We start from the raw sequence: 24,520 nt of genomic DNA, 5'->3' as shown, positions 1-24,520 counted from the left end.
AATTAATGATGTGTGATCCGTATTTATCGGTCAAATATAAAAATTGGAACTAAACAAATTTTATTGATGATAACTTTTCCAAATTGTGAAAAATGACGTCATTTGCAACTAAAAGTGTTTGATATACTTTATACAACTTGTATAGCTGTATATTAGGGAAATTTTGCATAAAATATTATATGGAGCAGAATCGGAAAATTTTGCACACAATTTGAAAACAATTAAATTTTGTTCCACGGTCTGAGACTTTTGATTTTGATTGAAATATTGGTCTAATTTGTTTTAAAAAAAGTCATTTAAGACTGAACAGAAAAAAAAATCCGTTTCGAGCCGAGTCTCAACAAAAGTATAGTAGATATCCAATATATAGAAAAAGAGTGAGAATTGCCATGGCTTATGATATTACGGCTCCTTTGTTATTTAACGCTTATAAACATATATTATGTAAATATGTACATTGAATGTACAGCGTACATAATTTAATGAATATGTTAATTACTCTTTATTAAAGTTGAGATGAACATTAAATTAGGGATGATTAATATTATGAATTTATTTTTGTAATTTATGAATGATTTTACTATAGTCACTACTCAGACCATGAGAAGATATTTAATAAGTAAAATGCTTTGGCCTAGATGAAGGCTAAAACTCAAACATTTTCGGAAACGGTCTCATTTAGAACAATGAGACATAGAAAAACTGCCATTTTGAAGTTGAGGGTAACTTGAAGTAATGGTGACGTCATCAGGGAGCCTGTAGGATTTCTTTTAGAGGAAAGGGGGGGGGGCCTTTTCTGAAATTTTTGATATAGGATGAATTAAAGTTTTTGGGATGAGACTAAATTTGAACAGATAAACTTCCGCCAAAATTATGATAATTAATGTTTTATTATAAAGAAGATTTTTAAAAATTATGGTACTATAAAAATTATGCCAAACTGGAATGACCTATTGGATTCTTCTGGTGTCACTGGTCTCTTCTACATATATGAAATTATAATCAATGAAATATAAATATTGTTTAAGCATAAATTTTCTTGATTATTATTTATCAGAAAGCTCTCAAAATAGACAAACATTCATTATCAAAGACATCTTGACAAATATATGATATATATATAGTAAGCAGAAAAAGATACACATTTCCCTCTGATGAGGGTTATATGAGGCATAAACAAGCAACCATTGATTTGATAAAAAAAAATAATAAGACCAAATTGTAGAATACAAAAAAAAAAAAAAATCCTGAAAAATATATTTAGTATCCTTGAAAGCACATTTTTGGGTCTATGTATGTATTTACATTTGTCAAGGCCGTTTTTGAGTTGTGATTTAATTATTTGCTTTAGTTCCCCCTCCCTCTTTCTTTATATCTCTTTGTAACATAACAAATATAACTGTATAGCCCTGATTTTCCCTCAATTCAAAAACTTTATACCATATAAAAAAATGTATGCACAACATATTTTGTTTCAAAATGAAATAAAAATTGTCAAAAAATAAAAGTTCTGAATAAAAAGGGAATGGAAAAAATGACAAAACTTTTTAGTCAATTGAATTGACATACTATGCCTTTTCCCTCTCTTTATTCTAGAGAATCTTAAAAATGGTTTTACGAACTTTGTACATTAGAGTGGATCGAAAACCAGAAATTGGGAAATCGATTTAGAGGGGGGGGGGGTATTGGAATATTTTTATTGGCATGAAAAACTATTCCATGCCAAATTTCAGAAAAAATTACTGCATTTTAGAGTTTCCCAATTCAGTTGAATCTCAATTTATACATACTTTATGGACTTACAATTTATATATTTTTCAATTATTGTCAGCTATCGTTGTAAGTTAGATTCTTGGAGACACTTGTCTGTTATTATTAATCTGTAATAACATAAAATTCTTCTTTTATGGTTCTTATGGAGAAAGAATATAATATATATATCAAGAGCAAAACAGTAACTTTTTCAAGAATATTAATTATTAATCATCATAAAAATAAGTAGGGTGATCTTGAATTTATGACAGAGTGAAGTGAATGTTAGTCATTTTTACAAAAAAAAAACTATACAGGATGTAGTAACATAACGGCCTTTTTCTTCATGTGTAGACCAGTAGAAGTGAGCGTAGTTTCATTGTAAAGGATATATTCTAAAATTATCGTGGAAATACAATCAGTCACTATCATGCGTTGAAGTAGTGACGAACGTCTGTTTTCCATCGAAAATAAATATTGCCAAGAAAGTGATAGGACATAATATTTTATAAGAACTAAACTAATAACAGTGGAGCTGCTGATTGGGACTTTTTATAAAAATCATTTAAATACTTCAATTTATAATAATTGAAAACATATTTTCTCAATTTATTTTCATAATATTAAATTTGGAGAATTTATTTTAACACAAATAACTCCACGGACAATTATGTTAGAGTAGTAATTTATGTGCCAATAGATTTGGTGCCATACAAGAATTCTAAATTAGTGCGTTTGTTCACATAAAATAATTGGAGTAGGATTAATTCCAGAAACCCCAAAGTTTTAAAATAATTATCTAATTACTTTATCAACAATAATATTGGATAAAAAGTAAACTATAAATAATTTATTGTTGCTCATTAATTTTTTATCTTTTTGTGCAAATAAATATCCATCAAACACCTTTAAATATTAGTTATTTAAAGAGAAACCAAAAAAAACAACAACAATGGACTATCTGATACAACTTTTAAAACAATCAAAAACAAAACTTTAAATTTGTACTATCTTTATGAAAAAAAAGTTTAACTTATCTGATTCATAAGACATGTTTTATTGCCTTTTTGAAAAAAGCAAATTTTTGCCCCTGGAAAAAATACCCATTTTAAAAATGTACAGGGAGCGGGGATCAAATTGTTGCCTAGTTTAAACCTTGATAACTTGAAGACGACATTATCAAATAAAAAACCGGTTACCAAATAGGAAAGCTATTCTCGTCAGCTGACGATACGTAGTTCAGTTAGCATCATGCCGTCATCATATGAGGAGATAAAGAGCTAAAAGTGGAACGAGGAGCTTTCGAGGTCCGCCGTAGTAATGGCATTGGTTAATAATGGAGGTGAAATCTCCAATTCAACGATTGCTTCAACCTTAGGAGTGAATTTACGGATTGTTCAGCGTATCCGTAAAAAGCTAGAGGACACCGGGGATGTTGATGCCACCATAAAGAGGGCACCCAAGGAGGAGGGCGCCGACAGGAAGGTCAGGGACACTGACTTTGTCGAGAAGGTGAAGAAGATGGTTGAGGATGACCCTACCAGGTCCATGAAGGCCATGGCGAGGGATCTGGGCTGCTATGAGAAAACAATAAGGGACTGTGTATCTGAGGATTTAAGGTGCAGGAGCTACAAGATGCAGGTGGGCCAGATCTTGAGCCAGAAGGCAAAGGACAACAGGCTGATGAAGTCAACAAAATTGCTCAACAAGCTCAAGCACTCAAAGCAGCCCGGGATGCTGTGGTTTTTCTCTGATGAAAAGAATTTATGACAAGATCAGAAGGTCAATAAGCAGAACAGATGGATAGCCACCTGCACCAGCCATGTGAGGAAGGTAATGAAGACCAAGTTCCCTGTCATGTTATGCCTCCCCACATGTTTGAAACGGGTCTAAAGGTCAATAAAGAGGTCTATCTGGATGTTATGGAGAAGGTGGTTCTGCCATGGATCCAAGGGGTGGCCGGCGACAGGCCCTGGGTGTGGCAACAGGACTCAGCACACTGCCATGTGTCCAAACTCTCCATGCAGTGGTTAACCGAGAACTGTTATGACGCCAAGGATTTGTGGTCTCCTAACTCTCCCGACCTTAATCCTTTGGACTATTTTGTCTGGGGCTATGTCGAGAGACATACCAACAGACATCCACATAGCACCAAGGCCAGCTTGTTGGACTCCATCAAGGAGGTATTCGGCAACATGGACAATGAGATGGTCAGAAGAGCCTGCAGCCAGTTCAGAGGCCGTATTGAGGCCGTTATTGATGCCAACGGTGATTATATCGAATGAATGGCTACTCTATACCTATATATGCTCGTCATAGTTTTGATTTTCAATAAAAAAGTTAAAAAATTTATATTTTGTGTCGTTTTTTTTGTAGAAAAATATTTTGGCAACAATTTGATCCCCGCTCCCTGTATTTGGGAAACTCGGCCCAATCTAATGAATATACATATTTTGAACAATGGAATCTTGATAAGTAATTTTTCTTACCTTCATTTTCAAAAAAAGAATGTAAATCAACAAATTATAATCTTCTTACTCTTTCTCTTTACGTGGAAAAAAATAGTATAAATAAAAGTATTTTAATTGAAAAACTTGTGTCTCAAAAAAATGAAATTATTATTTTTGGAAAGCACTTTCACCAAAAAAAATAACAAAATCATTTTTTACCAGCTATGAAAAGTTCTCTTTTCTCACTTGGAATGAATTCTAACATAAACAAACATGCTTTCAAGAAGCTTGAATCCTAATACTACAGTAGGTCAACTATATGTAGGTAGATATTTTTTTTGTAAATAAACAGAGGGTACATATGTTTACGAGTAAAGTCCATGTCGAAGCTTGCCAAGGTTTCTTTTATTAGCACGATTACAGTGAATATGTAAGTCAAGCACTTGGGTCTCACCTCCTTTGTCCAGGTTAAGGTTCATCTCCTCTCGGGCGCCGTCAAAGCTAAGTACCTGGAGTGAGTCTTGAGGCAGTCAAAGATGGGGTAAATTCTTCTTCTAACATTTTACTCAGACGAAAGTGTTTTCAGCGTCGACGGCCACAGTAACAAATGGATGACCGAGAACAATGCCGAGGTAATCCCGAACAGAAGAGTAAGCACTCCGCCTCCATCATGGTACTCAGTGTCGCCTCGAGTAAGGAAAACTTCATGCCCTCTTTCTTGTTCCGGACAAAGCTAAGTCTTACTTTTTAGTGTTGGAGTTTATTCTCAAAGTCCTAGACCGGTCTAAAAACGTTCTTTTTTTTTTATATGGCTGAAATAATTATGTCCTTTAAAGAACTTCTTTCAGGACCGAACTCATAGAAAAATTCGGTTGAAATCGATCACAAATAAAAAGTCCGTTATTAATTAATGTCATTTGTGTTTCAAGATTGTTAACATTGGAACAATGACATCATAGGAAGTTTAAAGCGTTGAGTTTGATCATATTTATAAAACTCAAAATTCAGGATATGGGAGATAGATTGAGAAAGAAAAAAATTGGTCTGTATATTGAGACTCAAAAAATCAGTCCACAATTTGAACATATTTAAATATCGTTATACGATTTGAGATTGGAGTCTGGACCGAAATATCGAACCAATTTTGTTTAGGAAAAATCCCTCAAGACCGAACTGGAAAAAAATTCGGTCTTGGACCTAGTCTCAACCCTAATACGGTGGGTTAATAAATGCAACTAATAAAATCGGTCTTTATCTAGAAATAAACCCAGTGGTTTAGTCCAATCACACTTGACGGGTTTTAAAGAATGTAAGATTCATCGCTAGTATTTTTTAATAATTTTTCAGTTATATTCTTTAAATTATAACTAAATTTATAGTTTGAAAACAAAATATATTTGTACGTATGTCAGTATTATATATATTTTTTTTTTGCAAGATATGTACTGTATAAGACAGTCTTAAGGATTCGTCCAAATTCTGAACCGGACCGAAAATTTGGAACTGATACAACACTAAATAATAGTCAGTACAAAAATTCTTAAGTAATAATATAAATGTAAATTATCATAGTCTTTGACATTTTGAAGAGAAACTCATGAATAACAATGATGAATTGTGGGGTTAACAACCTTAATTTTAGGGATGAATGCATAGCTTTTTGGATGGTATTATATATGTAATTATATACATTCAAAATCGAAAAACCATACGTTATGCAGGAGAGTAAAATATACGTATCAAAGAAATGGAATATTCATACAAATAAATTAATATTATTTAATTATGTTCCTTGTCAATTTAATATATTTTCATAATTAAATTATACATTTCAAAGAAGACTTTAATGTAAAATAAGCCCCTAGTTTTGAATTTATTTAAAAATATAATACATATAAATCCTCTCAAATTCATGATTCGAAATTCCATAGGTAGAGTTGTAAATTCAAAGCACTATCAGAATGTAAATATATACAAAATAACCGAAAATGAATAAGGGTACCCTGACAATTTACAAAATGTTTTAGAGGAGAGCAGTTTAGCTGTTATACGTTTAATTAGAAAGGAAATAAAAACAAATCCAACTCGATATTGTGCAAGGATCTTCAATTCTACTCCTAGTCCAACAAGGACTTACACTTATAACTCTCCGACAAATCATCACTCTCCATCTTTCATAAGCACTTAAACACGTAGTTATCTCATGTATACATACTTATATGTACTCTCATCAATAATTAAAGAACGTTTTTAGAAAAAAAAATGCTCAGATTGCGAATGACCAACAAATATTGCGCACGAGTAAATGTTTCGAAGTTACAACTCTAGTAATAGGTATTTGTAGAGTCAAAATCATATTTTTTGTTATTCTCGGACACACAATTGGAAAATATAAACCTTCACAGTATATATAAAAAAAAATTAGTTCTATTTTATATCAAAAATATAAATTAGCGGCACCCCTAGCAATTATCTTATGCTTACATTTTGAAAAACATTGCTCTTATTAACTAATGGAGCCACTGTCTTACCTTTCACTATAAGAACAGCAGTTTTTGAAACGATTTTCCCAAGACCTTTAACATCAGCCACACATTGATAAATTCCCTCATCCCGGGGATCCGTCAGAGAATTGTATATCCATGAGAAATGAAGGGACCCATTGGAGAGAAGACGTCTGAAAAGAAAAGAAGATTAAATCAAAATTAATCTTGTGAACATATGCGTAAATAATTCAAACAAAAAGAGTTCAAATCAAAGGAATTCAGGACCAAAAGTCTAAATACGATATTTCTTAAAAGTGCAGACATATAATAGAATCGTGTTTGTAACATATATATATATAGAATAAGGGAGGAAGAGACTCCTTCTAAAAACATTAAACATGCAAATAAAGAAATAAAAATGGACTGAATAAGGTATGGAACTAATTAATATTAAATGCGTCTTGCTAATGATAGTTACTAATTACTACTATAAAATTTCACTTTTCTTAATAGTAGGCAACACGATTAGGTAAACATATTTTCTGTAGCAGGGACATTGGTCATGTGGATTTGATATAAACCATTTTAATATACGGGGGAGAAGGAGAATAAACATAAAGGAAATTATAATTTTGTATCGTCAAAATTGAGGGCATTAAGGTCTTTATTCTTTCCCTTTTACATATAAATGTATCCCTTTATTGGTGAGATGGAGTTGTACAAATGAGGTATAAGTATACATTTTAATTCTACAATTAGTCCATCTGATCTAAGAAATTTATTTAAGTCAATATATATTTCAATGAAGTTATTCAAGGCTCCGATGATTAATTAACTATTTATTGATCGACTACTGACTAAGGTACCAAGTATTATCAACTCAACAAAAGACGTTAAAAATAGCGATAGTAATCAAAAACCAAAATATCAGACCTAAAAAACAAAGATAATATAAAATTATAAGCCTCAATGAAACACAATAAGAAACATTAGAGCAAATTTGAGTTCCTTTAATTATAATTTCTTAAAACCGTAGTTGGAATAAGATTTTCTTACTACTATAACAAGGAATCATTAAAATATGATAATCAATAGGAATGAAAAATGGATTTATTGTCACATTTACATCCAAACTACACACTTTATAGAGTATCTGAACATTTGAAAATTATTCAGGAAATGCAAAATAAAAAATTTTGTTCCCAAAATACTCAGTAATAAGAGTAATTGAAATAATTATTTTTCATACTGTTTAGAATAAGCTGAACATAAGTTTTGATCAAATTTGAACAGGTATTACATTTTTATCCTACAGTAGGGACAAGTAAGTGCATCAAATTAGTCAACTCGGGATTCCATATATATTTTATACCCCTTTTATAACGTTCTGTGTATTTTCTTCATTGAAATTCCAAATTTAACTAAAATCGGGGAAAATTTGCTAAAACTAGCGTACAAATTGGGTGATCTGGCAACACTGATTTTAACAGAGCCGAATTTTGTACTTCAATATAATCTGGCTTATATTTGAATGTAATAAAAAAGATAGAAAAAATATAATAGTCAATTTTATTTGTTTTTCGACTATGTTTGTACCTATCATATATAATAGACTTTGATCATTGCCAACCTTTATACATAATTTTTATTAATAAAGACGTATAGAGCCATGAAAGAAAAACCCACACTGTAATTATCAAAATAAAGTTTGAAAACACGTCCAGACTCTTATCAATTCTATAAAGTAAAAGTAATCAATAAAAAAGAAAATATCTTTGTAGGCTTTTTATATGTATATAAAATTAATCTGTAGTAAGTCTGTGATTATTATGACATTATAATAATTAATTTACCACAGACTTTACTTTCCAAATTAACTTTGGCTATAAATTATAATGAATAAATTAAAATACAGGGTTTGCTATAAATTATCATCCAATCAAAATGTACTGTATTAAGAATTTAATCAAAACGTCTTCCTTTAGCAAGGACTTAAACCTAATAAAATCAATATTTCGGCAGACACGACGATATTATTGTAGATTATCATCCAAAGCAACTCTGTAGTCGTCATAGGATTATTTTAAAATACTTTTGGAGTATCAACCCTCCCCACCAACCCCTACATGGCAATGTCTTAGGATTGGCTATCAAGAGATGACAGAGACAAAAAATATTCCTATTTGGACGCAAATAGCCCAATAGGACAACTTTAGCGGTATAAGAGTGCTTCAACTTATTGGAAGCATTTTAAGGTCCCTAAAAACTTCTCCAGGATCCATAGTAGAATTTTAGTCCTTGTTGATCTTAACCTCATTAGAAATCGGAAAAGATGTGAATTATTGTCATTTGCAAAAACTGCACTCTGTGCCATATAACGAAGGCCGGTTTTTAAAGTGATCTTATAAGTATTCATTAATTGAACGTGGTTGAAAAAATTTGAACCTCTTAATGGAACTTCGAAAATATTCTGGACTGGATTGAAAAGGCAAAAAATTTAATGGATCGATAATTTATAGTATATAGTATATAAAGATAGTACTGGATTGGTCCTATGACTCATTTCCTAATTAGTATCCACCTCTTTGCAGTCTTTTTTTATCGTTAGGTTTTTTTTAACATTCAACGATCCCAAGGCCCAATGTATTGGTCCTAGATATCTTTTTATTTTCCACACTTCTACCCAGGATTGAAAAATATAAAAACTAAAAAAGTATTGAATGATCTATAAAACGCATAATATGATAGTCAAATTCTCGTAACTCAATTATTTACTTTCCTGAATGAAGCTTGGAATCTTCAACTCTCATTATGAATAATGTATTTTTTTCAATAGTTAAAATATATTGAATCTAAAAAATTCACTATAACAGTCTGATTTTCTCTATTCAAAAGTATTAACATTAAATATTAAACTTGTAGGATGACATATAGCCTAATGCTAATATTTGCAACTTTTAAGTTACGACAATTTGGCCCTCAACCTTCAAATTAATTTATTGCCATACGTATCCTACTTTAAACATCAGTTATTTTGTCTCCTTGAAAGAAGTTATACTGAAAAATCGAAATAAGGTAGTTTATAACTATATAATTTCAGCTGTTGTAGTCATTTAAAACACCGATAAGAACCTGTCCAAGGGCTGATGGAACTCCAGTCTTATTAGTTTTTTTTTTAAACCGATCCAACACTAAATCTAGAAAATAAAGTTATCACAACCGTCGGTCAGCAACTATGTATGTATTTAGGTATGGGTTCAAAAGCATGCATGGTACATATGGTGGTAAACCGCATTAATATTTATGGGCTACTGGGAATTTAGGAACGTATTTGAAAACTATAAAACTAGGTATTTATGTCAACCACAAATGGTTCTTTTTAAGAAAAGGGAGGAATGGTTTGTTAGACATTTATTTATACCTTCCGAATTCATCTTCATAAATGGAACTTGTTTTTGTTTTTTGGAGTGTGTTTTCCAAATTTGATATCAGTAAAGAGAGTGAAAGGAAATGGAGAAAAAATCATTATTAACAATCATATGTTGAACTTATTTAGGTACTTTAATCACTCTTCCTATTAAAATATAAGTGGTTTGATGATAATATTTGATTTTTTATGCCTTTTGATTGTATTGTGTCCTTGATTTGAATTTTGAAAGGAAAAAATATAGATATCCTAATAATGTATGTCGTGTTTTTTTTTTTTGTTGTTGGTTTACTGAGTCTCGTTTAGTGTTGTTCGGTAGAGTGGTACAATATTGGTACTGGGGTACTGACACGTTCAAAATGCTACCATACAACATTAAAAACAGTTACAACATCAATTTAGTATAGTACCTTTTTAAATTTATCAGTACCCCAGTACCACTATATCACCGGTGTACCAAACAATACTACTACTTTCGATAATATACAATCTTTCCACTGGTAGAGTATTAAAAAGTTTTTTAGACTAAAGTAACTTTACATACTATGACTATGTACTATATAAAACTTCTTATAAATTATTTGCAAAATAAAAGAAAAAGTTAATTTTATTCATAAAAGACTTGCAAAATAAAAACTCAGCTATAAAGGCATAGAATTAATGTTAATTAGATTATATTTCGAACATTGTACATACATACTTGTGCATGGATATATAAACTTTTCTCAATTCATGGAAAAATTCATGTAGCTCATTTGCATATGTATTTAAAAAGAAGTTGGCGGCATTTGCTCAAAGTTTGCAACCAATGGAATATTCAACACGTTAGGACTCATTCAAATTGAACTGGAAAAAAATCCGTGAATACCCAGTAAACATTTTATTGGCATATATGAACTGTTGAATGTAGAAAAATAACCACTAGGAGACCCTCTATCCATTCAAAACCTAACAGGATCTCAAATTCTAACCACTAAGAAGAAGTCGAATTTCTGTCAAAAAATTCAAATTACTCTGTGGTATCATTTTGTTGTGATATAAAGTCTGCTTTGAGTTTGAATTTTTCACGTTTCGTAATGTTTTTAGTAATCATTTTCGTTTATGATACATGGATGTTTTGCCTCAATACTAGCGTCTTGCATCTGCTGGCCAGTCCTGCCAGACGTTAAACAGTCCTTATAACGATGCAAATAAAGAAAAAAGCGTTTTTACACCTTTATGCCAGCGTTTTATACCCATTAGTTGATCCTTTTTGCCTCCTTTTATTTAATATTCAACATTCAATTATTAGCATACAGTCTGTAATTATTTGCTCAGAGTTATAACACTAGCAAGTAGTAGATATTAATAAAATAACATTCAAAAACATTACATATTTTAGCTAGTTAGCTTTGAGCATTGCATTAACTCTAAGGTAAATATATTCATTCATAGATATAAATCTAAATCTCGATAGGCATCTGTTAGCATAGGGAGATTTCCTCAGCTAAGTGAAAACTTTTTTCACCTCAAGATGGTACTTTTAAGATAAAGATGACATTAGTACATAATTTTCTCTTGTGATGTATACATTTTTGTTTTTCTTTTCACAGAATTCGCCTTCTTAATTCAATGTACCCTGAGTATAATTTACTAATTATGAGTATGTTCACAGAATCTAGGTTAGTGGCGCGTCTTCCATTCCCTATTGCGTATTTTGTTTACTTATTATTTTATGCTAAAATAATGCTAATTACTAAATCTTAGTACATATGCGCAATCTTGCATAAATTGATGTTTTTAGAGTTTCCTCATTTCCTATTAAAAGATTCAGTTAATTGAAGTTAGTTACAGAGTAATATTCATAGTACCTAAAGTGACCTACCCTCTAACAGGGAAAACAGTATAATTCAAAAAAGAAAAAAGAAAAGAAGATCATGTGATTTTCGTTTAGTTTTATCATGTTACTTAAAACTTTGGATACTTAACCTTGTTTTTTTAACCGTATTATCTCTTATTAAAATAGAAGCATGTTGCTTTGCTTTAATGTCTTAAATTATTTTTTTGTCTTTTAAATATGTCTCTTTCTCTGCTTAAAATAATTTTTGTATATAAACATAATTATACTATTAATAGAATAAAATTTACGTAGCAAAAAAATTAGGAGCAAAAAAGTCTATATATTTAATTCAAAAAGTTATCTTTTGAGAAGTTTAAAACTATATTTTTTTTCTAATAAAAATAATAATTAAATGAAAAACTTTGATGTCAAGTCTTTTTAAGATATACGTATAAAACGACCACTATTTTCCCCATCAAACTACGGTGGAAATGATACTATAAGTATGTAAACTTTATTTTCTACACAAATTATCTTTATACTTTATATAGAGCTCCTTTATGTAATATACTTTTTTTATAAATATGTATGTATATAAGAAACTATTAAAAGAACTAGGATAAAGAGTATAAGATAAATGCCTTTCATTTAATATTTAAATGTCTTAAGGCGGATGACAGAGCTCTATAAAAAAATAATAAGAAAAAAAATCACTCTCATATTTTTTTTAATGTAAAATCTCCATGCTTATATTTAATTCATAATAAAACCCCCCAGATTTTTTTGACGTACCTTCGACCATTAAAGTCAGGATATTGGAGGTAATGTCCATTTCGTTTCCATTTATATTCCACTGGAGAGGCCGTGGAGGTGGTACTCGCTGAGCACAAAAGTAGACCTGACTCATTTTCTTTCATAAATATATCTGAAGGCTCTTTGGTAAATTCAAATTCCGGGAAAACATGGTTGCTACCTATAAAAAAACAAGTAATGGAAAGTATTAGAAAATGTTATATTGAATATCAAATATGTATATAAAGATATGCAGATAATTAAAATGGTATATATCATACATATGTATAGTCAGGGGGACGCAACAGAAGGGCAAGGCTTTTTTACGAAGCCTGATAGTACTAGGGACCAAATATGATTTTTTTTTGGATCCAATAAAAATTTGGTTGACGAAGAAAAATTCCCAAGACTGATGAATATGTCAATACTTTTTTAGTCAAAAAAATCATCTTTGAAAATCCAGTAAAATAATTGCACAAAATCCCATGCAAGGCTATCGCATTCTCGTTTTTATATTTCTTCATCACTGTTTCTACATCAAAATAGCCAAAAATTGCACAAATTACTTTATATAATTATTCTTATGTAAACTTTTTTTTTTAATATAACAATTAGACATTTCATAATGTACATGTATATAACCGTTTCTGTTGCAGATCGTAAAAAAATGGACATGTCCGGACCATTGGTCAATCTATAATAGATGGGTATAAACTACACATGGTGATTTTTTTTTTTTTTTTGGGGGTGGGGGTGGAAATTATTGCCCAATTATTTTTGACTAGCATTTATTTTGAAAAACATTTTCTTGACTTATTTTTGAAGAAAATGCATTTGTAGATACTCTTTTAAAAAAAAAGTCTAATATCGAACGAGTATACTTTGGCACTTGCCAAAAAAAGAAGAATATATTTTCATGCAGCCTTTTTCAATTTTTGCAATCTCTAATCTTTATCGAAATACATTTTTTTTCTTTTTTTAGAATGTATATTATAATTTTACACAAACATTTTATTCAAGCGGGAGCAAAGCCTCACTTAAACCCCCTGCTTCTTGGTAGAATATATTATGTTACTTGCTTGAATATACTATGAATATTGATAGTTTCCACAGAAGGGGGGTTGGGGGAAGAGGGATGTTGATTTAATCTCGTTGTCAAATTTGTCGAAAAGACAACGTTTTTTGTCTATTACTTTTTGCCAGAATTTTGAAATTAAAAATATTCATTGTAGTAAAAAAAAAATAATAATAATAAGGTTATTTGTGGAATAATACTTTCTTGTCAAAGATTTGTCAAGAAGCCCCACCCCCAGTAAAAAAAGACCCTCATAATAACATCCCACCTTACTCTTTCTCACTTTGAATACCCCTGGCTTAGACCATTCTTCTTGTATTTTCTCCGTGTTTTTTTTCAATAAAAAAAAAAAAAAATGATGGTGGATTACGTTCATATAATGCATATTTAGAAAATTTATTATGTAAGTTTATTTATCTAGAGGTTTTTTGATCCACTCCTCCGCCTCCAAGAACGGTTGTAACTCTCCTAATCTCCTCTATAGAATGCATGTATGTAATTGCTTTTGCAAAATTCAATCCCTGTTCATTGTATTGCCTCAACTAAAAATCTCCTTCCCCTTCAATCTCCTTTCCCTGAATAATGAAAGAATATTCACGTCATGATTATGTCATTCAATTGTTATTATGTATGTATATATACAAAGCGACGCATTATTCATCCCCCCCCCCTCTTCCTCCGTCTTCCCCTACGCAATTCGAGGTGTATTATTATATTTACATTTTATATATTTATATTAGTGGTACTCGGTTTGAATCCGATTTTTTTATGAATTCGATCTTAAGATATTTTTGCTCAGATATGGGATTAGTCGCATTTAATACCCTTCGATAGTGTTGTGTTGTGTCAGTCCTCATTTATTTGGTCCAGTTCAGTCCATTCTTAGGACCGGTCCTTAAGACTTATATAATTGTCACTACTATAACTGATTAAACAGAAATTTACTAGTTCTTAGGACTGATATTGGATTGAACTGGTCCATACCTTGACTAAACTGGACCGGAAGAAGACTGAACCGGACCCAATACTGAACTAGACAATACTGTAGCCTTCCGTTCTAAACAAGAACGGACTTAACACTCCCTTTGAAATCACCTGTGCTATATTTTAAGGAAACATAATATTTTTAGGATCTTTTTTAAAAGAAACATATTTTTAGTTTTTTCCTATAACCTTTTTTTTTAAATTAAAGTATAGTCTAATGAGAGTAAAAAATTCTTAAGTAGAAATAGAGTCACTAATCATAATAAGTAGCTAGAGTCCAAGTCAGTCCGTCTCGATTTCCTATGTCTGTTTATTCTATATTGCCCAATTTGGACCAATATTTAGACCCAGACCTTAGCCTAAAATTTATTTGTTTTCCAATTGGGAATCAGTTTTCCCCTGCCCCCTCTATGTACCGGATTTCTCCCCTATATTCCAGTTGTACGTTTTGTACGCATATATACCCCCCATACACAGAATGGGTATTATTTAATTCGTGACACCCTTGAATCGTCCCTCCCAGTTTAAAAATCCTAATTGTGCCACTGGTTTGATTAAACAAAAAATTATAACGGTCTCAAACCAGTCAAGGACTTTCAGACTCAGACCCAGCACTAATATACACATATAATATGTACGCAACACACTCATGTTAGATTGAAGAACTAATATTTATTTTCAATCAATTTAATGTACTACTCTGTTGAAAGCACCATTATGTCTGTATTTTATATTTGACAGCTTTATTTCTAAAACGGAGAGGGATCCAGTGTCAGTTGGCTCAACAAATGAATCGTATGTTGTGGATCCCCTAAAGTTGTATGTTCATATATATATATATATATGAACTTCTACATATACCAATGAACATTAAACATACATGTGTACATAATTATAATTAATCAAAAATTGCAGTTGCTCTGGGACTCCCTATCGATGCTTAACGTATATATGATATATATAGATCCTATTTCGATGAGAAAGGATTATAACACATCTGTTCTGCAATGTCTAGAATCTACATATGTGTATTTCTCTTAATTAAGAATTGTTATCAGATCCTTTATACATATAGAATATATAGCACATTGGTTTGGTATTACTAAAGTCAAAAGACGTCTATTCAGATAATTTATTTCTGATTCGTTTCAAGCATGACCCATTATTGGATAAATTAAAATATATGTACAGAGTGGGGGCCCACAACTTGTTGTAGAATGGATAAATTACGAAAAACGTGATTTTAATGGAATCAAGAAAATACAAGTCAAAAAGAATTTGTAATATGTAAAACACTATATTTTTTATTCAATACACCCTACTTTATATTGGTCACATATTGGTATCTCTTGACGCTGAAGGTTGTGTAATGTGTATATGACGTACCGCGTTGTCGTCCTAGCGGCTCGGAGTAAATCCATATTTGGATGGATTAACCCTAAAATGCAAACTCCAGGGGGTTGTGGTCATGACTGGAGGAGAGCTACATGGAAATAGACTAGAAATGAGATATATATTTTTGCTGCAAAAGTTTTGGTTCTTCTGGATTGTAAACATCTTTCAGCTAGTGTTGTGAGAGTCTTATATATTTGGTCCAGTCCACTCTTAGGGCCGTTCTTTAAGACTGTTGGTCCCTCTGTACTGTCAGTAATAGAACAGACTGATAAAAAAAAAGAAATAAATTTGAGTGAGGTCATCAAGGACATAACTTTATAAGTTTTAGGACTGATATACAGGACTGAACTAAACCAGACTGAGCTGGACAGGACTGCTGCAGTCTTATGTCATAAATAAGAATCAGCACAACTTTACTTTCAATTCCACTCCCTTCTTTATAGGAATTCTGGATGTTATAGGCAGTCGAATATTGATGCCAATGGTCTCTGCAGCCTTTTCAGCACTGACACCGACGTGAAGGAGATCGCATGCATATTGGCTTTTTTGTTGTTGATGAGCTTCTCCTCCTTCATATATATCTGAGCCATTTTTTTTTGCCTTCAACATATGCTTCAAGAATAGTCATTTTTTCGAATAAACTTGGCAAAGTGAACTTCCATTCTCATTTAAGTTATCTGCCTAAATACTTTTACAATTTTGCTACCATATACGAGTACGTTGTTAAATAAATCCTTTGGAGTGAGCTTTTATAAAACAACTGGTTTCAGATTGTAATCAGTCAATCAGGGACAACGAGTTCTGACTTAAATTATGCAATAGATTCCCAAATGAGTTAATTACAAATTCTAGTACCGTAATTCATTGTGAGGCGATTAAGTTCAGGCTTCCCTCGAATGTCTTAAAGAGTTTATATTTGTGTTCCAGCAAATTATGTTTATTTGCGAGTTTAAGCCTTCCCAATAAGATTTTTGTATAATTGAATTAATTAAAACACTGGTGTTGTATAAAGGAAGTTGATAAAATATTTTTTTAATGTAGGTGCAGAAAGCCATGCTTGATTATTTGTCAGAGAAACGTATAGGTAACTTGGTCTATTCAATTGATAATTGCTTAATTTTGATATTTATTTGCTATTCGTAAAAGTCTAGTATTTCCTAAAAATGATGAAATGTAGAAACTTTAAGAGTTATGCACAACCTCTAAACATTGATCAACATGGCTCATATATATTTTTCCACTTTTTTAATCAATAAGAACATTTCTGGACCAGGTCCCACCAACATTTTGAAAAAAAAGACAAAAAGAATTAGGAACCTCTTTCATATATTTATATAAAATAATTGATTGATTTTACTAGTCAAATGGCGTTAACACTGATCATTTATTCCCGATTCATTTCAAGCATGGCCCATTATTGGATTATTAGATAAGTGGAAATCACAAAAGGCTTCTTTCTCGGAAGACATAATCCAATCATCCTCACAAGTTATTTTTAACCCTTGGATATGACAGGGTGAAGAGTAACTATGTATATACATATAAATAGGGTGGAATTCTCAGTGGACCCTCATTATTCAAATCATATTAAATCCTTAGAATAGGGAAGGGGAAGACGGGTGATATATTATTGTACATATATAAGTATGAATATATCTCATTTGAAAGTCTCTTATGAGTAAGAAAAATAAATAAATTCACAAACTATATAGAGAATATTTCTATGGAAACTCCAAGATACAAGTGTGCTGCATCTCTCTACAGAAATATCTCTCATAGACCTAATAATGAAAGATGAATCACAAAAATAAGAGATACAGAGATGATACAAACATTGTATTCCAAAATCATTGAACTTGAAAATAATATATATATAAATGTATCATCAAATCTCAATATGATCCTTTAACGCACTCCGTTGTGCGGAAGGGGCGTTGCCACCCCCTGGCTAATCAATACATTTATATTGTACATATATACACTACTGTTGTTGCGTTTGAACATTGGATGAACATATATATACATATTTATGGCTAGAGAAAATGAAGGCTGATAAAATAGATCGTCTGCCGCTGGATTTTTTTTCTGCTATACATCATTTCTGTGTGTGCGGCGTATGTAATAACTCGATAGTAAGTTGAAGCACCCATGACTGATTCTATAAAAATAACAACAGGCCAGAAATCCTCTTTGTTCATAGGGGATCTCTAATGAACCATTAATATAACTATTATCTTTCGTTTCTCATATTATGCAAGGGAATAAGAATGTTGTTAATGATACTGGTGGTGATCGGCTGATTGTCACCATTTTAGGTTCAAAAAAGAATGGTAAACATGTTCTTCATGTCTCACTCAATTTTCAGGATACTCATGAACTTCTACTAGTATAGAGACTCACCCCGTGTCAATTTTGTCTGATACCATCTTAAGTGATTTTTTTAGACCGTTTTGGACGGAATTTTTTTTATAAAAAAAGGTCACAAATATATATATTTTCTTTTTTATAAAAATATTAAAAAAAAGATCAGCATCGCTATTTAATCCAAGACTGGTTCACACTCAAGTTAAACCCATTTATTTAAAATGATAACAGTTTCGGACAGTTATAAGATTTCAAGAAGGAAATCCAACTCTAATTTCTACCCAATCTCACGCTCTTGTATTTATTCTCCATTTTTTAATAGTTGGACTTGAAATAGTGCTGTAATTAATATATGTATTAAATATGTACATATTAGAGTCGGGAATACCCTGTGTCTTTGTGTTTGCCATTCTTTCCTCTACCAAACACGACCAGATGTTTGAAATGTATATCATCAATTTATATAGATAGATTACGTACAAACACATCCAAGGGGTTGTTAATAGTTACTCTCAGTTGATTGTACAAGGCAAGTGCACTTGAATTATTCTGGAATGGATTGAAGAACGATGAAGAATCATTCTCCACTAGTAAACAAAGTGGATAACATGGATATTTCATTCCCATGATGACCACATAGATGGACAGACTGATAAGAGTGATACATATGGCAAAAAAGAAGGGGAGAAAAGTCTGCCCTCTCTCACTAATTGGTTTCCTATCTTTTTGACGTATGGATCTGATCACTGTAATTGGATATCCTGCTGTTATTATTCTAACTACATATATTCCTACTACTATCATTTGAAACTCAAGAAACAAACAAAATATTCAAAAAAAAAGTTCGGGAAAATATGCGATGAAAGTATCAAATTTACGACCAAAACAAATTATATGTATGATCATTATCACCTGCCCACTTTTCCTTATTTTTTGAGGGGTGTTAAAGATGATCAGTATAGGTTCGTAAAAGTATTAATTCTTCATAATTTAGAAGTAGTGGAACGTGCCATTAGTATCTAATATTTGAGTAATGATGGCCAACATTCCCCTCTCATAAATGATGAGGGGCTTTTGTTATAGGTACATATGATATATGAACGTTTCTTCTATTCAAGGATACCAGATAAGTACATACATAGATAACGAAGGAGGTCAGTAAAAAACAAAATAAAAAAAAGGTTTATTACAGAATGATTAATATTTCATTTATTTGCTCTTGATTAAGCAAAACAAAACAAAAAGATAGAGATTTGGAACATTAATACAAAGAGCATCCATCTAGTCCAAAACAAAAAAACCCAAAAGATTAATGATGGAATATATGCCGTAGAAAGGTATTCTTTTTTGATATGTAACAATTGTATATAGCAAATAATAATAAAAAAAGAGGATAAGTACAAAATATCATGTCTGAGGTCTAACAACGCCTTCTCTCAGATTTCTTCTACATTCTCGTTTTTTCGTATATTGATTGTTTCCTGTTCACATGCTGCAATAATTATTCAAATAACGAACAAATTGAAAGTATTTAAACAATCTTTTTCGGTGTCAAAGAGGACGAACAGAAAAAAAAAGTATATATTGTATACGTAAAAATACAAAAAGATCTCGGATTTTGCATAGATTATTTTTGAAAAATGATGATGTGTGAAACATCATAATTAAAAAACAATTGGCAAGTTTCTCTCTCCCTCCCTCACCCACTCTAAAAGAATGAGATCAAATGATTTCCGGTCATATAGGATATTGTTACTAACGTATACAAACGTTTGTAATTATTTTCTAAATCAGAAGCTCTCAACAGTTTGCAATTTGTGGGTAATTTACATTGGTTCTTTAATACGTTAATTTTCCTGACGAGGGCTTATTTGTGGGGTTACAGAGATCATTTTGATTAAATTAAATGAGTCTTTTATTTTCCAATTTTCAGAATTCTGCACATTTTGAAATACTTTTGAAGCTGTTATCAGAATTTTAATTATTTAGAAATACATGAAATGTCTGGTTTTTTTTTTTTTTTTTTTGCTTCAAATAGTGCAAGTTGAAGATCTACTGAAATTAATGAATTCACAAATGCAGCATCAAAAAACCCAAAAAGTGATCAGATATAAACAATCATATTAAACAAGCAATGCTCTGCTTAAATTATGCAAAACAAGTTAACACACTGTATACATAACTAGTTATAGTTTGATAGCTCCTACACTAAACTAATATTAGCTTGCTCAAATCTAAAGTGTAACAACCACTTTGGAGCTCCGAAAATATTTAATTTAAAATTTTCAGTTTGATACTTCATTAAATACAGAAATTATTGAAATCAGCATTGAAAATTACCCCCTAACTAAATTTTTTTACTAGACGGGACCAATACATTGAGTGGTCGAGGTGGAGAGATGATATCAATATTTTCATAAATCATTATTCACTCTCCTAACGGTTCCTTCAAAAAGGGAAACAAATATAGCCAAAAAATCAGTTCGTAGTTAGCCACAACTTTCAAGGGTCGATATCCAGAGAGCAAAAAGGCTTTTAGATGTTTGAACTGAGACAAGGCTGGAACTGATCTCAGAAACCATATGACTACTAAATCATTTAGAAATATCTCAAAGCTAAAGCCTGAAAAATACCATTACTTTCTCATAGAACCAAAATGCTACTTATACACCAGAAAATGTATACCTAAATATGCCTACTACAAAAAAAACATATAAAATATACATTTCCACAAAACGATTTCCCGAGTTTTTAATGGCTAAAGTATTTTTTTTTTTTTTGCTTTATCCTATGCTTTTCTTTCTTCCCCTTCATCTTTTGCAATAGTTAAAGTACACATAGCTTTGTAATGATTCTGGCTGTCAAATATTCACACACACAAACAGTCAGTATTTTAGAGTATTCATGCATCTCCTAGAGAAAGGACAATTCTTTTATTAATATATTTTATGATGAATGTGTTTAAGTATTATTAACTATGAGAGTGCAAAATGTTCATAGTAAATATTTTAAAATCTCGTGATGGGAAAATCTGATGCAATATATACGTATATACTTACAAATACATATTATAGTATAGTCTATAGTAGTAGGTTAATTAGGGTGCATCAAACGCCTAATGCTCTTTAAATTTTTGATAGATTTTCTTAGCTATTATATCAATTGTGATACTTGGTGATAGAAAAATGTGTGTAAAAAATCGAAGAAATCGTACAGGGTGTCATCGAGCACTTATATACAGAGTGAGGAACCAAAACTTGCAATTATGAAAAAAGGGATTTTTATGGAATCAAGGAAATACAAATAAAAATCATTTTATAATACGTTTAAATACTGTATTTGGCTATATTTTTATTCAAATGACATCATATACAAGCAATAACAACCTTAACATGACAGCAAAAAGATTGGCAGCTATTGAGAATGAGGACTGTGTCCTCATTCTCAAGCCCTTTTGGCACTGACAGCGCTGCAAATGAGATTGCACACCCGTTATACTTTTTTCTTGTTGCTCTGATATTTTTACACATACAGACTAGAGATAAAAACAAAAAAAAATTATTTTTGTTTCAGTTGTCGTTTGATGAAATGGTGTTATACATTTTGGGTTCCTCTCTGTATATGTATTGCATCAATCGAAAAATCTTGACCAAAAAATCAAGCAATGAAGAAAATCCAAATTAATTTTTTACTTCATACAGCCGAATATTTGATAAACATACTGAAAGCAATATGTATTCAAATTTTTTGGATGAGTTCAACTACACCAGATTTTTTTCCATAATAAAAAAAAACATTGTTTAATTTAAGAGACTTATATTGGCTCCGATATGATCTTTTAAACAAAAACTATCCATTTCTCATTCTTTTATTGTGAGGATATATTATTGATAGTTTAAATGTAATTTGCGGGGCATCCCAAGGATTCATAAGAATAATTTGCTGTTATAAATTACGGATAATTTACTAAACAATACAAATGTAATCCACACTCCATTTTGCGAGAAAACATGCTAGCTTCCTTGTATGTTGACGGGCCACATAATATTTAATCAGGGTTATAAAATAAAAATCTTGAATTTCTAATTTTCCCTTAAACATAGTCATTTATAATGTTCTTGCATACTACCTTTATATTTGTCTTATTCGTAATAAGGGATTTAATTTGATACCAAACGTGACTAGGTTATAGGAATTCATATGGAAATTTAGGGTTGTTATCTTATGGCCCGATTAAATATAAAGGATTGCTCATTTGTTAGCAAGAATCAATTCCGATTTTGTTGATTTTTGCATACATGTTTCTATTAATAATTGTCACATTTGAGAAAATAGGTAAGGAAATGGATAAACATACAGGCGGTTGATTCACCCTAATGTAAATAGTATACATACATAGAGGAATGAGCTTTCTCAAAATTCCTGTATTTACAATAATACATTTATTGATTCAGTGCTTTTACTCCCAATTATAATAAATAAACATTTTTTTTTAAGTATCGACCTCATTTGTTGTAAATATACATTAAAATATTTCATAAAAGTGAATCTGAAAATAAAATAAAAGCTCCCTTCTTTGAAGAAAATCGGATTTTGTTCCCCTTCCCTTTTCTTTGTAAATCTTGAGGATTTTTGAATGTGGGTATCTGTGTCACAAAATGAATCACATTTAATAAAAATAACAAAAAAATAATAGGGCGATTTACATGAAGGAATATTGTAATCCTTTTGAGGTGGTGAATAAAAGTTGGAAAAGGGTATTTTTACAAGATACATACATACATATTGCTTAGGATATTAGGGTCCATAGAGAGATAAAAAAGTTTTTGTAGGATAAATTGAATTTGTTTGTAAGAAAATTAGGTGAATTTTTTATTCAAGGAACGTCTTTTTACTTCTTTTTTTTCAGTTGGATTATGTCATGTACGAACTTTGACCCATAAAATGTATGAATAGAAGATGCAATAACTTTCCATTTTAGGGGAAAAACTTTAACAAATTACTTTTGTATCATAGTCTAAATGTATTGAAATGGGTTAAAATTCCGTCCGTACCAATACTGTTGCATGGAAGCCGCGGTGGAAATCCGGAATGGATATGCCCAACTGAATGGGTAAGTTTTAAAACATCTTAAAATAGCAGTTTTAAACTTTTATGTCCCTTATTCTATTTATTAGTCTCAAAAGAGCCTTTCCTTTCAAAATTAATTTTTGTCTCCAATAATATATTATCTACCCGAGCAGTAGTAAATTTGAAAAATGACTTGACTTGGACTCGAAAAAGGTGGAATTGGGTCCGCCTTCAACTAGTAAAAGGTAGTTTTGTACAAACTCGTGATAAAGTGCATTATTACTTATTTCAGAATAAGCTTATCAGTGCATTCAATTATACTGAAAAAAATATCTAATGGCATTATTTCAGCTGCTTTCTCTTGGAACTGCAGGAGTACTAGTGGTACGGCTATCCTCTGTAGGGGAGGCTAAAATTTTCTAAAGACGCCCCCCCCCTCCCCATGATAAAAGCTAGCAACGCTCCTAGTGAATGACGACATTAGCTAACTATCAGTTAATTTTAGTCTTCTTCTTTATGTACAAAAGGTGGGAATGTGTAATAATCACCTCCTGGTCTTTATCAAAATATGTTTTAGAGCTCACTCAATAGTGCTTTGATTTAAGTTTCAGGATTTCTCTAAACTCTTTTCCCCCAACGTTAGACCCTACAAATATAATAACCACATTTAATGACTGAAAATATCAATTTCATTGGCCTTCAAAACCTTTTCCTTCCTTATCATTCCCAAGCAAGCCTTTTCCATTTCATTAAGTGTACCCTAGTATTATACCATATTGTCTGTAATGTGTAGAGTATATAACTAGGGATACATTATATTATTTCAACGTTTCAGTTGTTCTAAGTAGGCCAAAGTCATAAATTCAGTTCAGAGTCCTTCCCTTCTATTTATTTTCAGTTTATTGC

The 24,520-nt window shown here is 31.1% G+C and overlaps 1 protein-coding gene and 1 pseudogene across 6 annotated transcripts in view; both read right to left on the bottom strand.

Moving 5' to 3' along the window:
• fra (neogenin protein frazzled) overlaps nt 1-24,520 on the bottom strand; it is a 290,853-nt gene that overhangs the window by 52,423 nt on the left and 213,910 nt on the right. For 4 of the 6 annotated variants that reach the window (XM_071889049.1, XM_071889051.1, XM_071889050.1 and 1 more), the window contains 2 exons: nt 12,727-12,907; nt 6,734-6,879 (listed from right to left, as the gene is read on the bottom strand). In XM_071889049.1, coding sequence (XP_071745150.1) covers nt 6,734-6,879; nt 12,727-12,907 — 327 coding nt within the window. Of the gene's footprint in view, nt 1-6,733; nt 6,880-10,109; nt 10,137-12,726; nt 12,908-24,520 lie in introns of all 6 variants that reach the window. The other 2 variants (XM_071889048.1, XM_071889047.1) reach the window with 1 other exon arrangement.
• On the bottom strand, nt 16,321-17,203 carry LOC121119995 (uncharacterized; annotated as a pseudogene).

The sequence above is a fragment of the Lepeophtheirus salmonis genome, chromosome 6 (assembly GCF_016086655.4).
Source record: "Lepeophtheirus salmonis chromosome 6, UVic_Lsal_1.4, whole genome shotgun sequence".
In the NCBI taxonomy this organism is placed as follows: Eukaryota; Metazoa; Arthropoda; class Copepoda; order Siphonostomatoida; family Caligidae; genus Lepeophtheirus; species Lepeophtheirus salmonis.
This window is presented reverse-complemented; position numbering and strand designations above follow the sequence as displayed.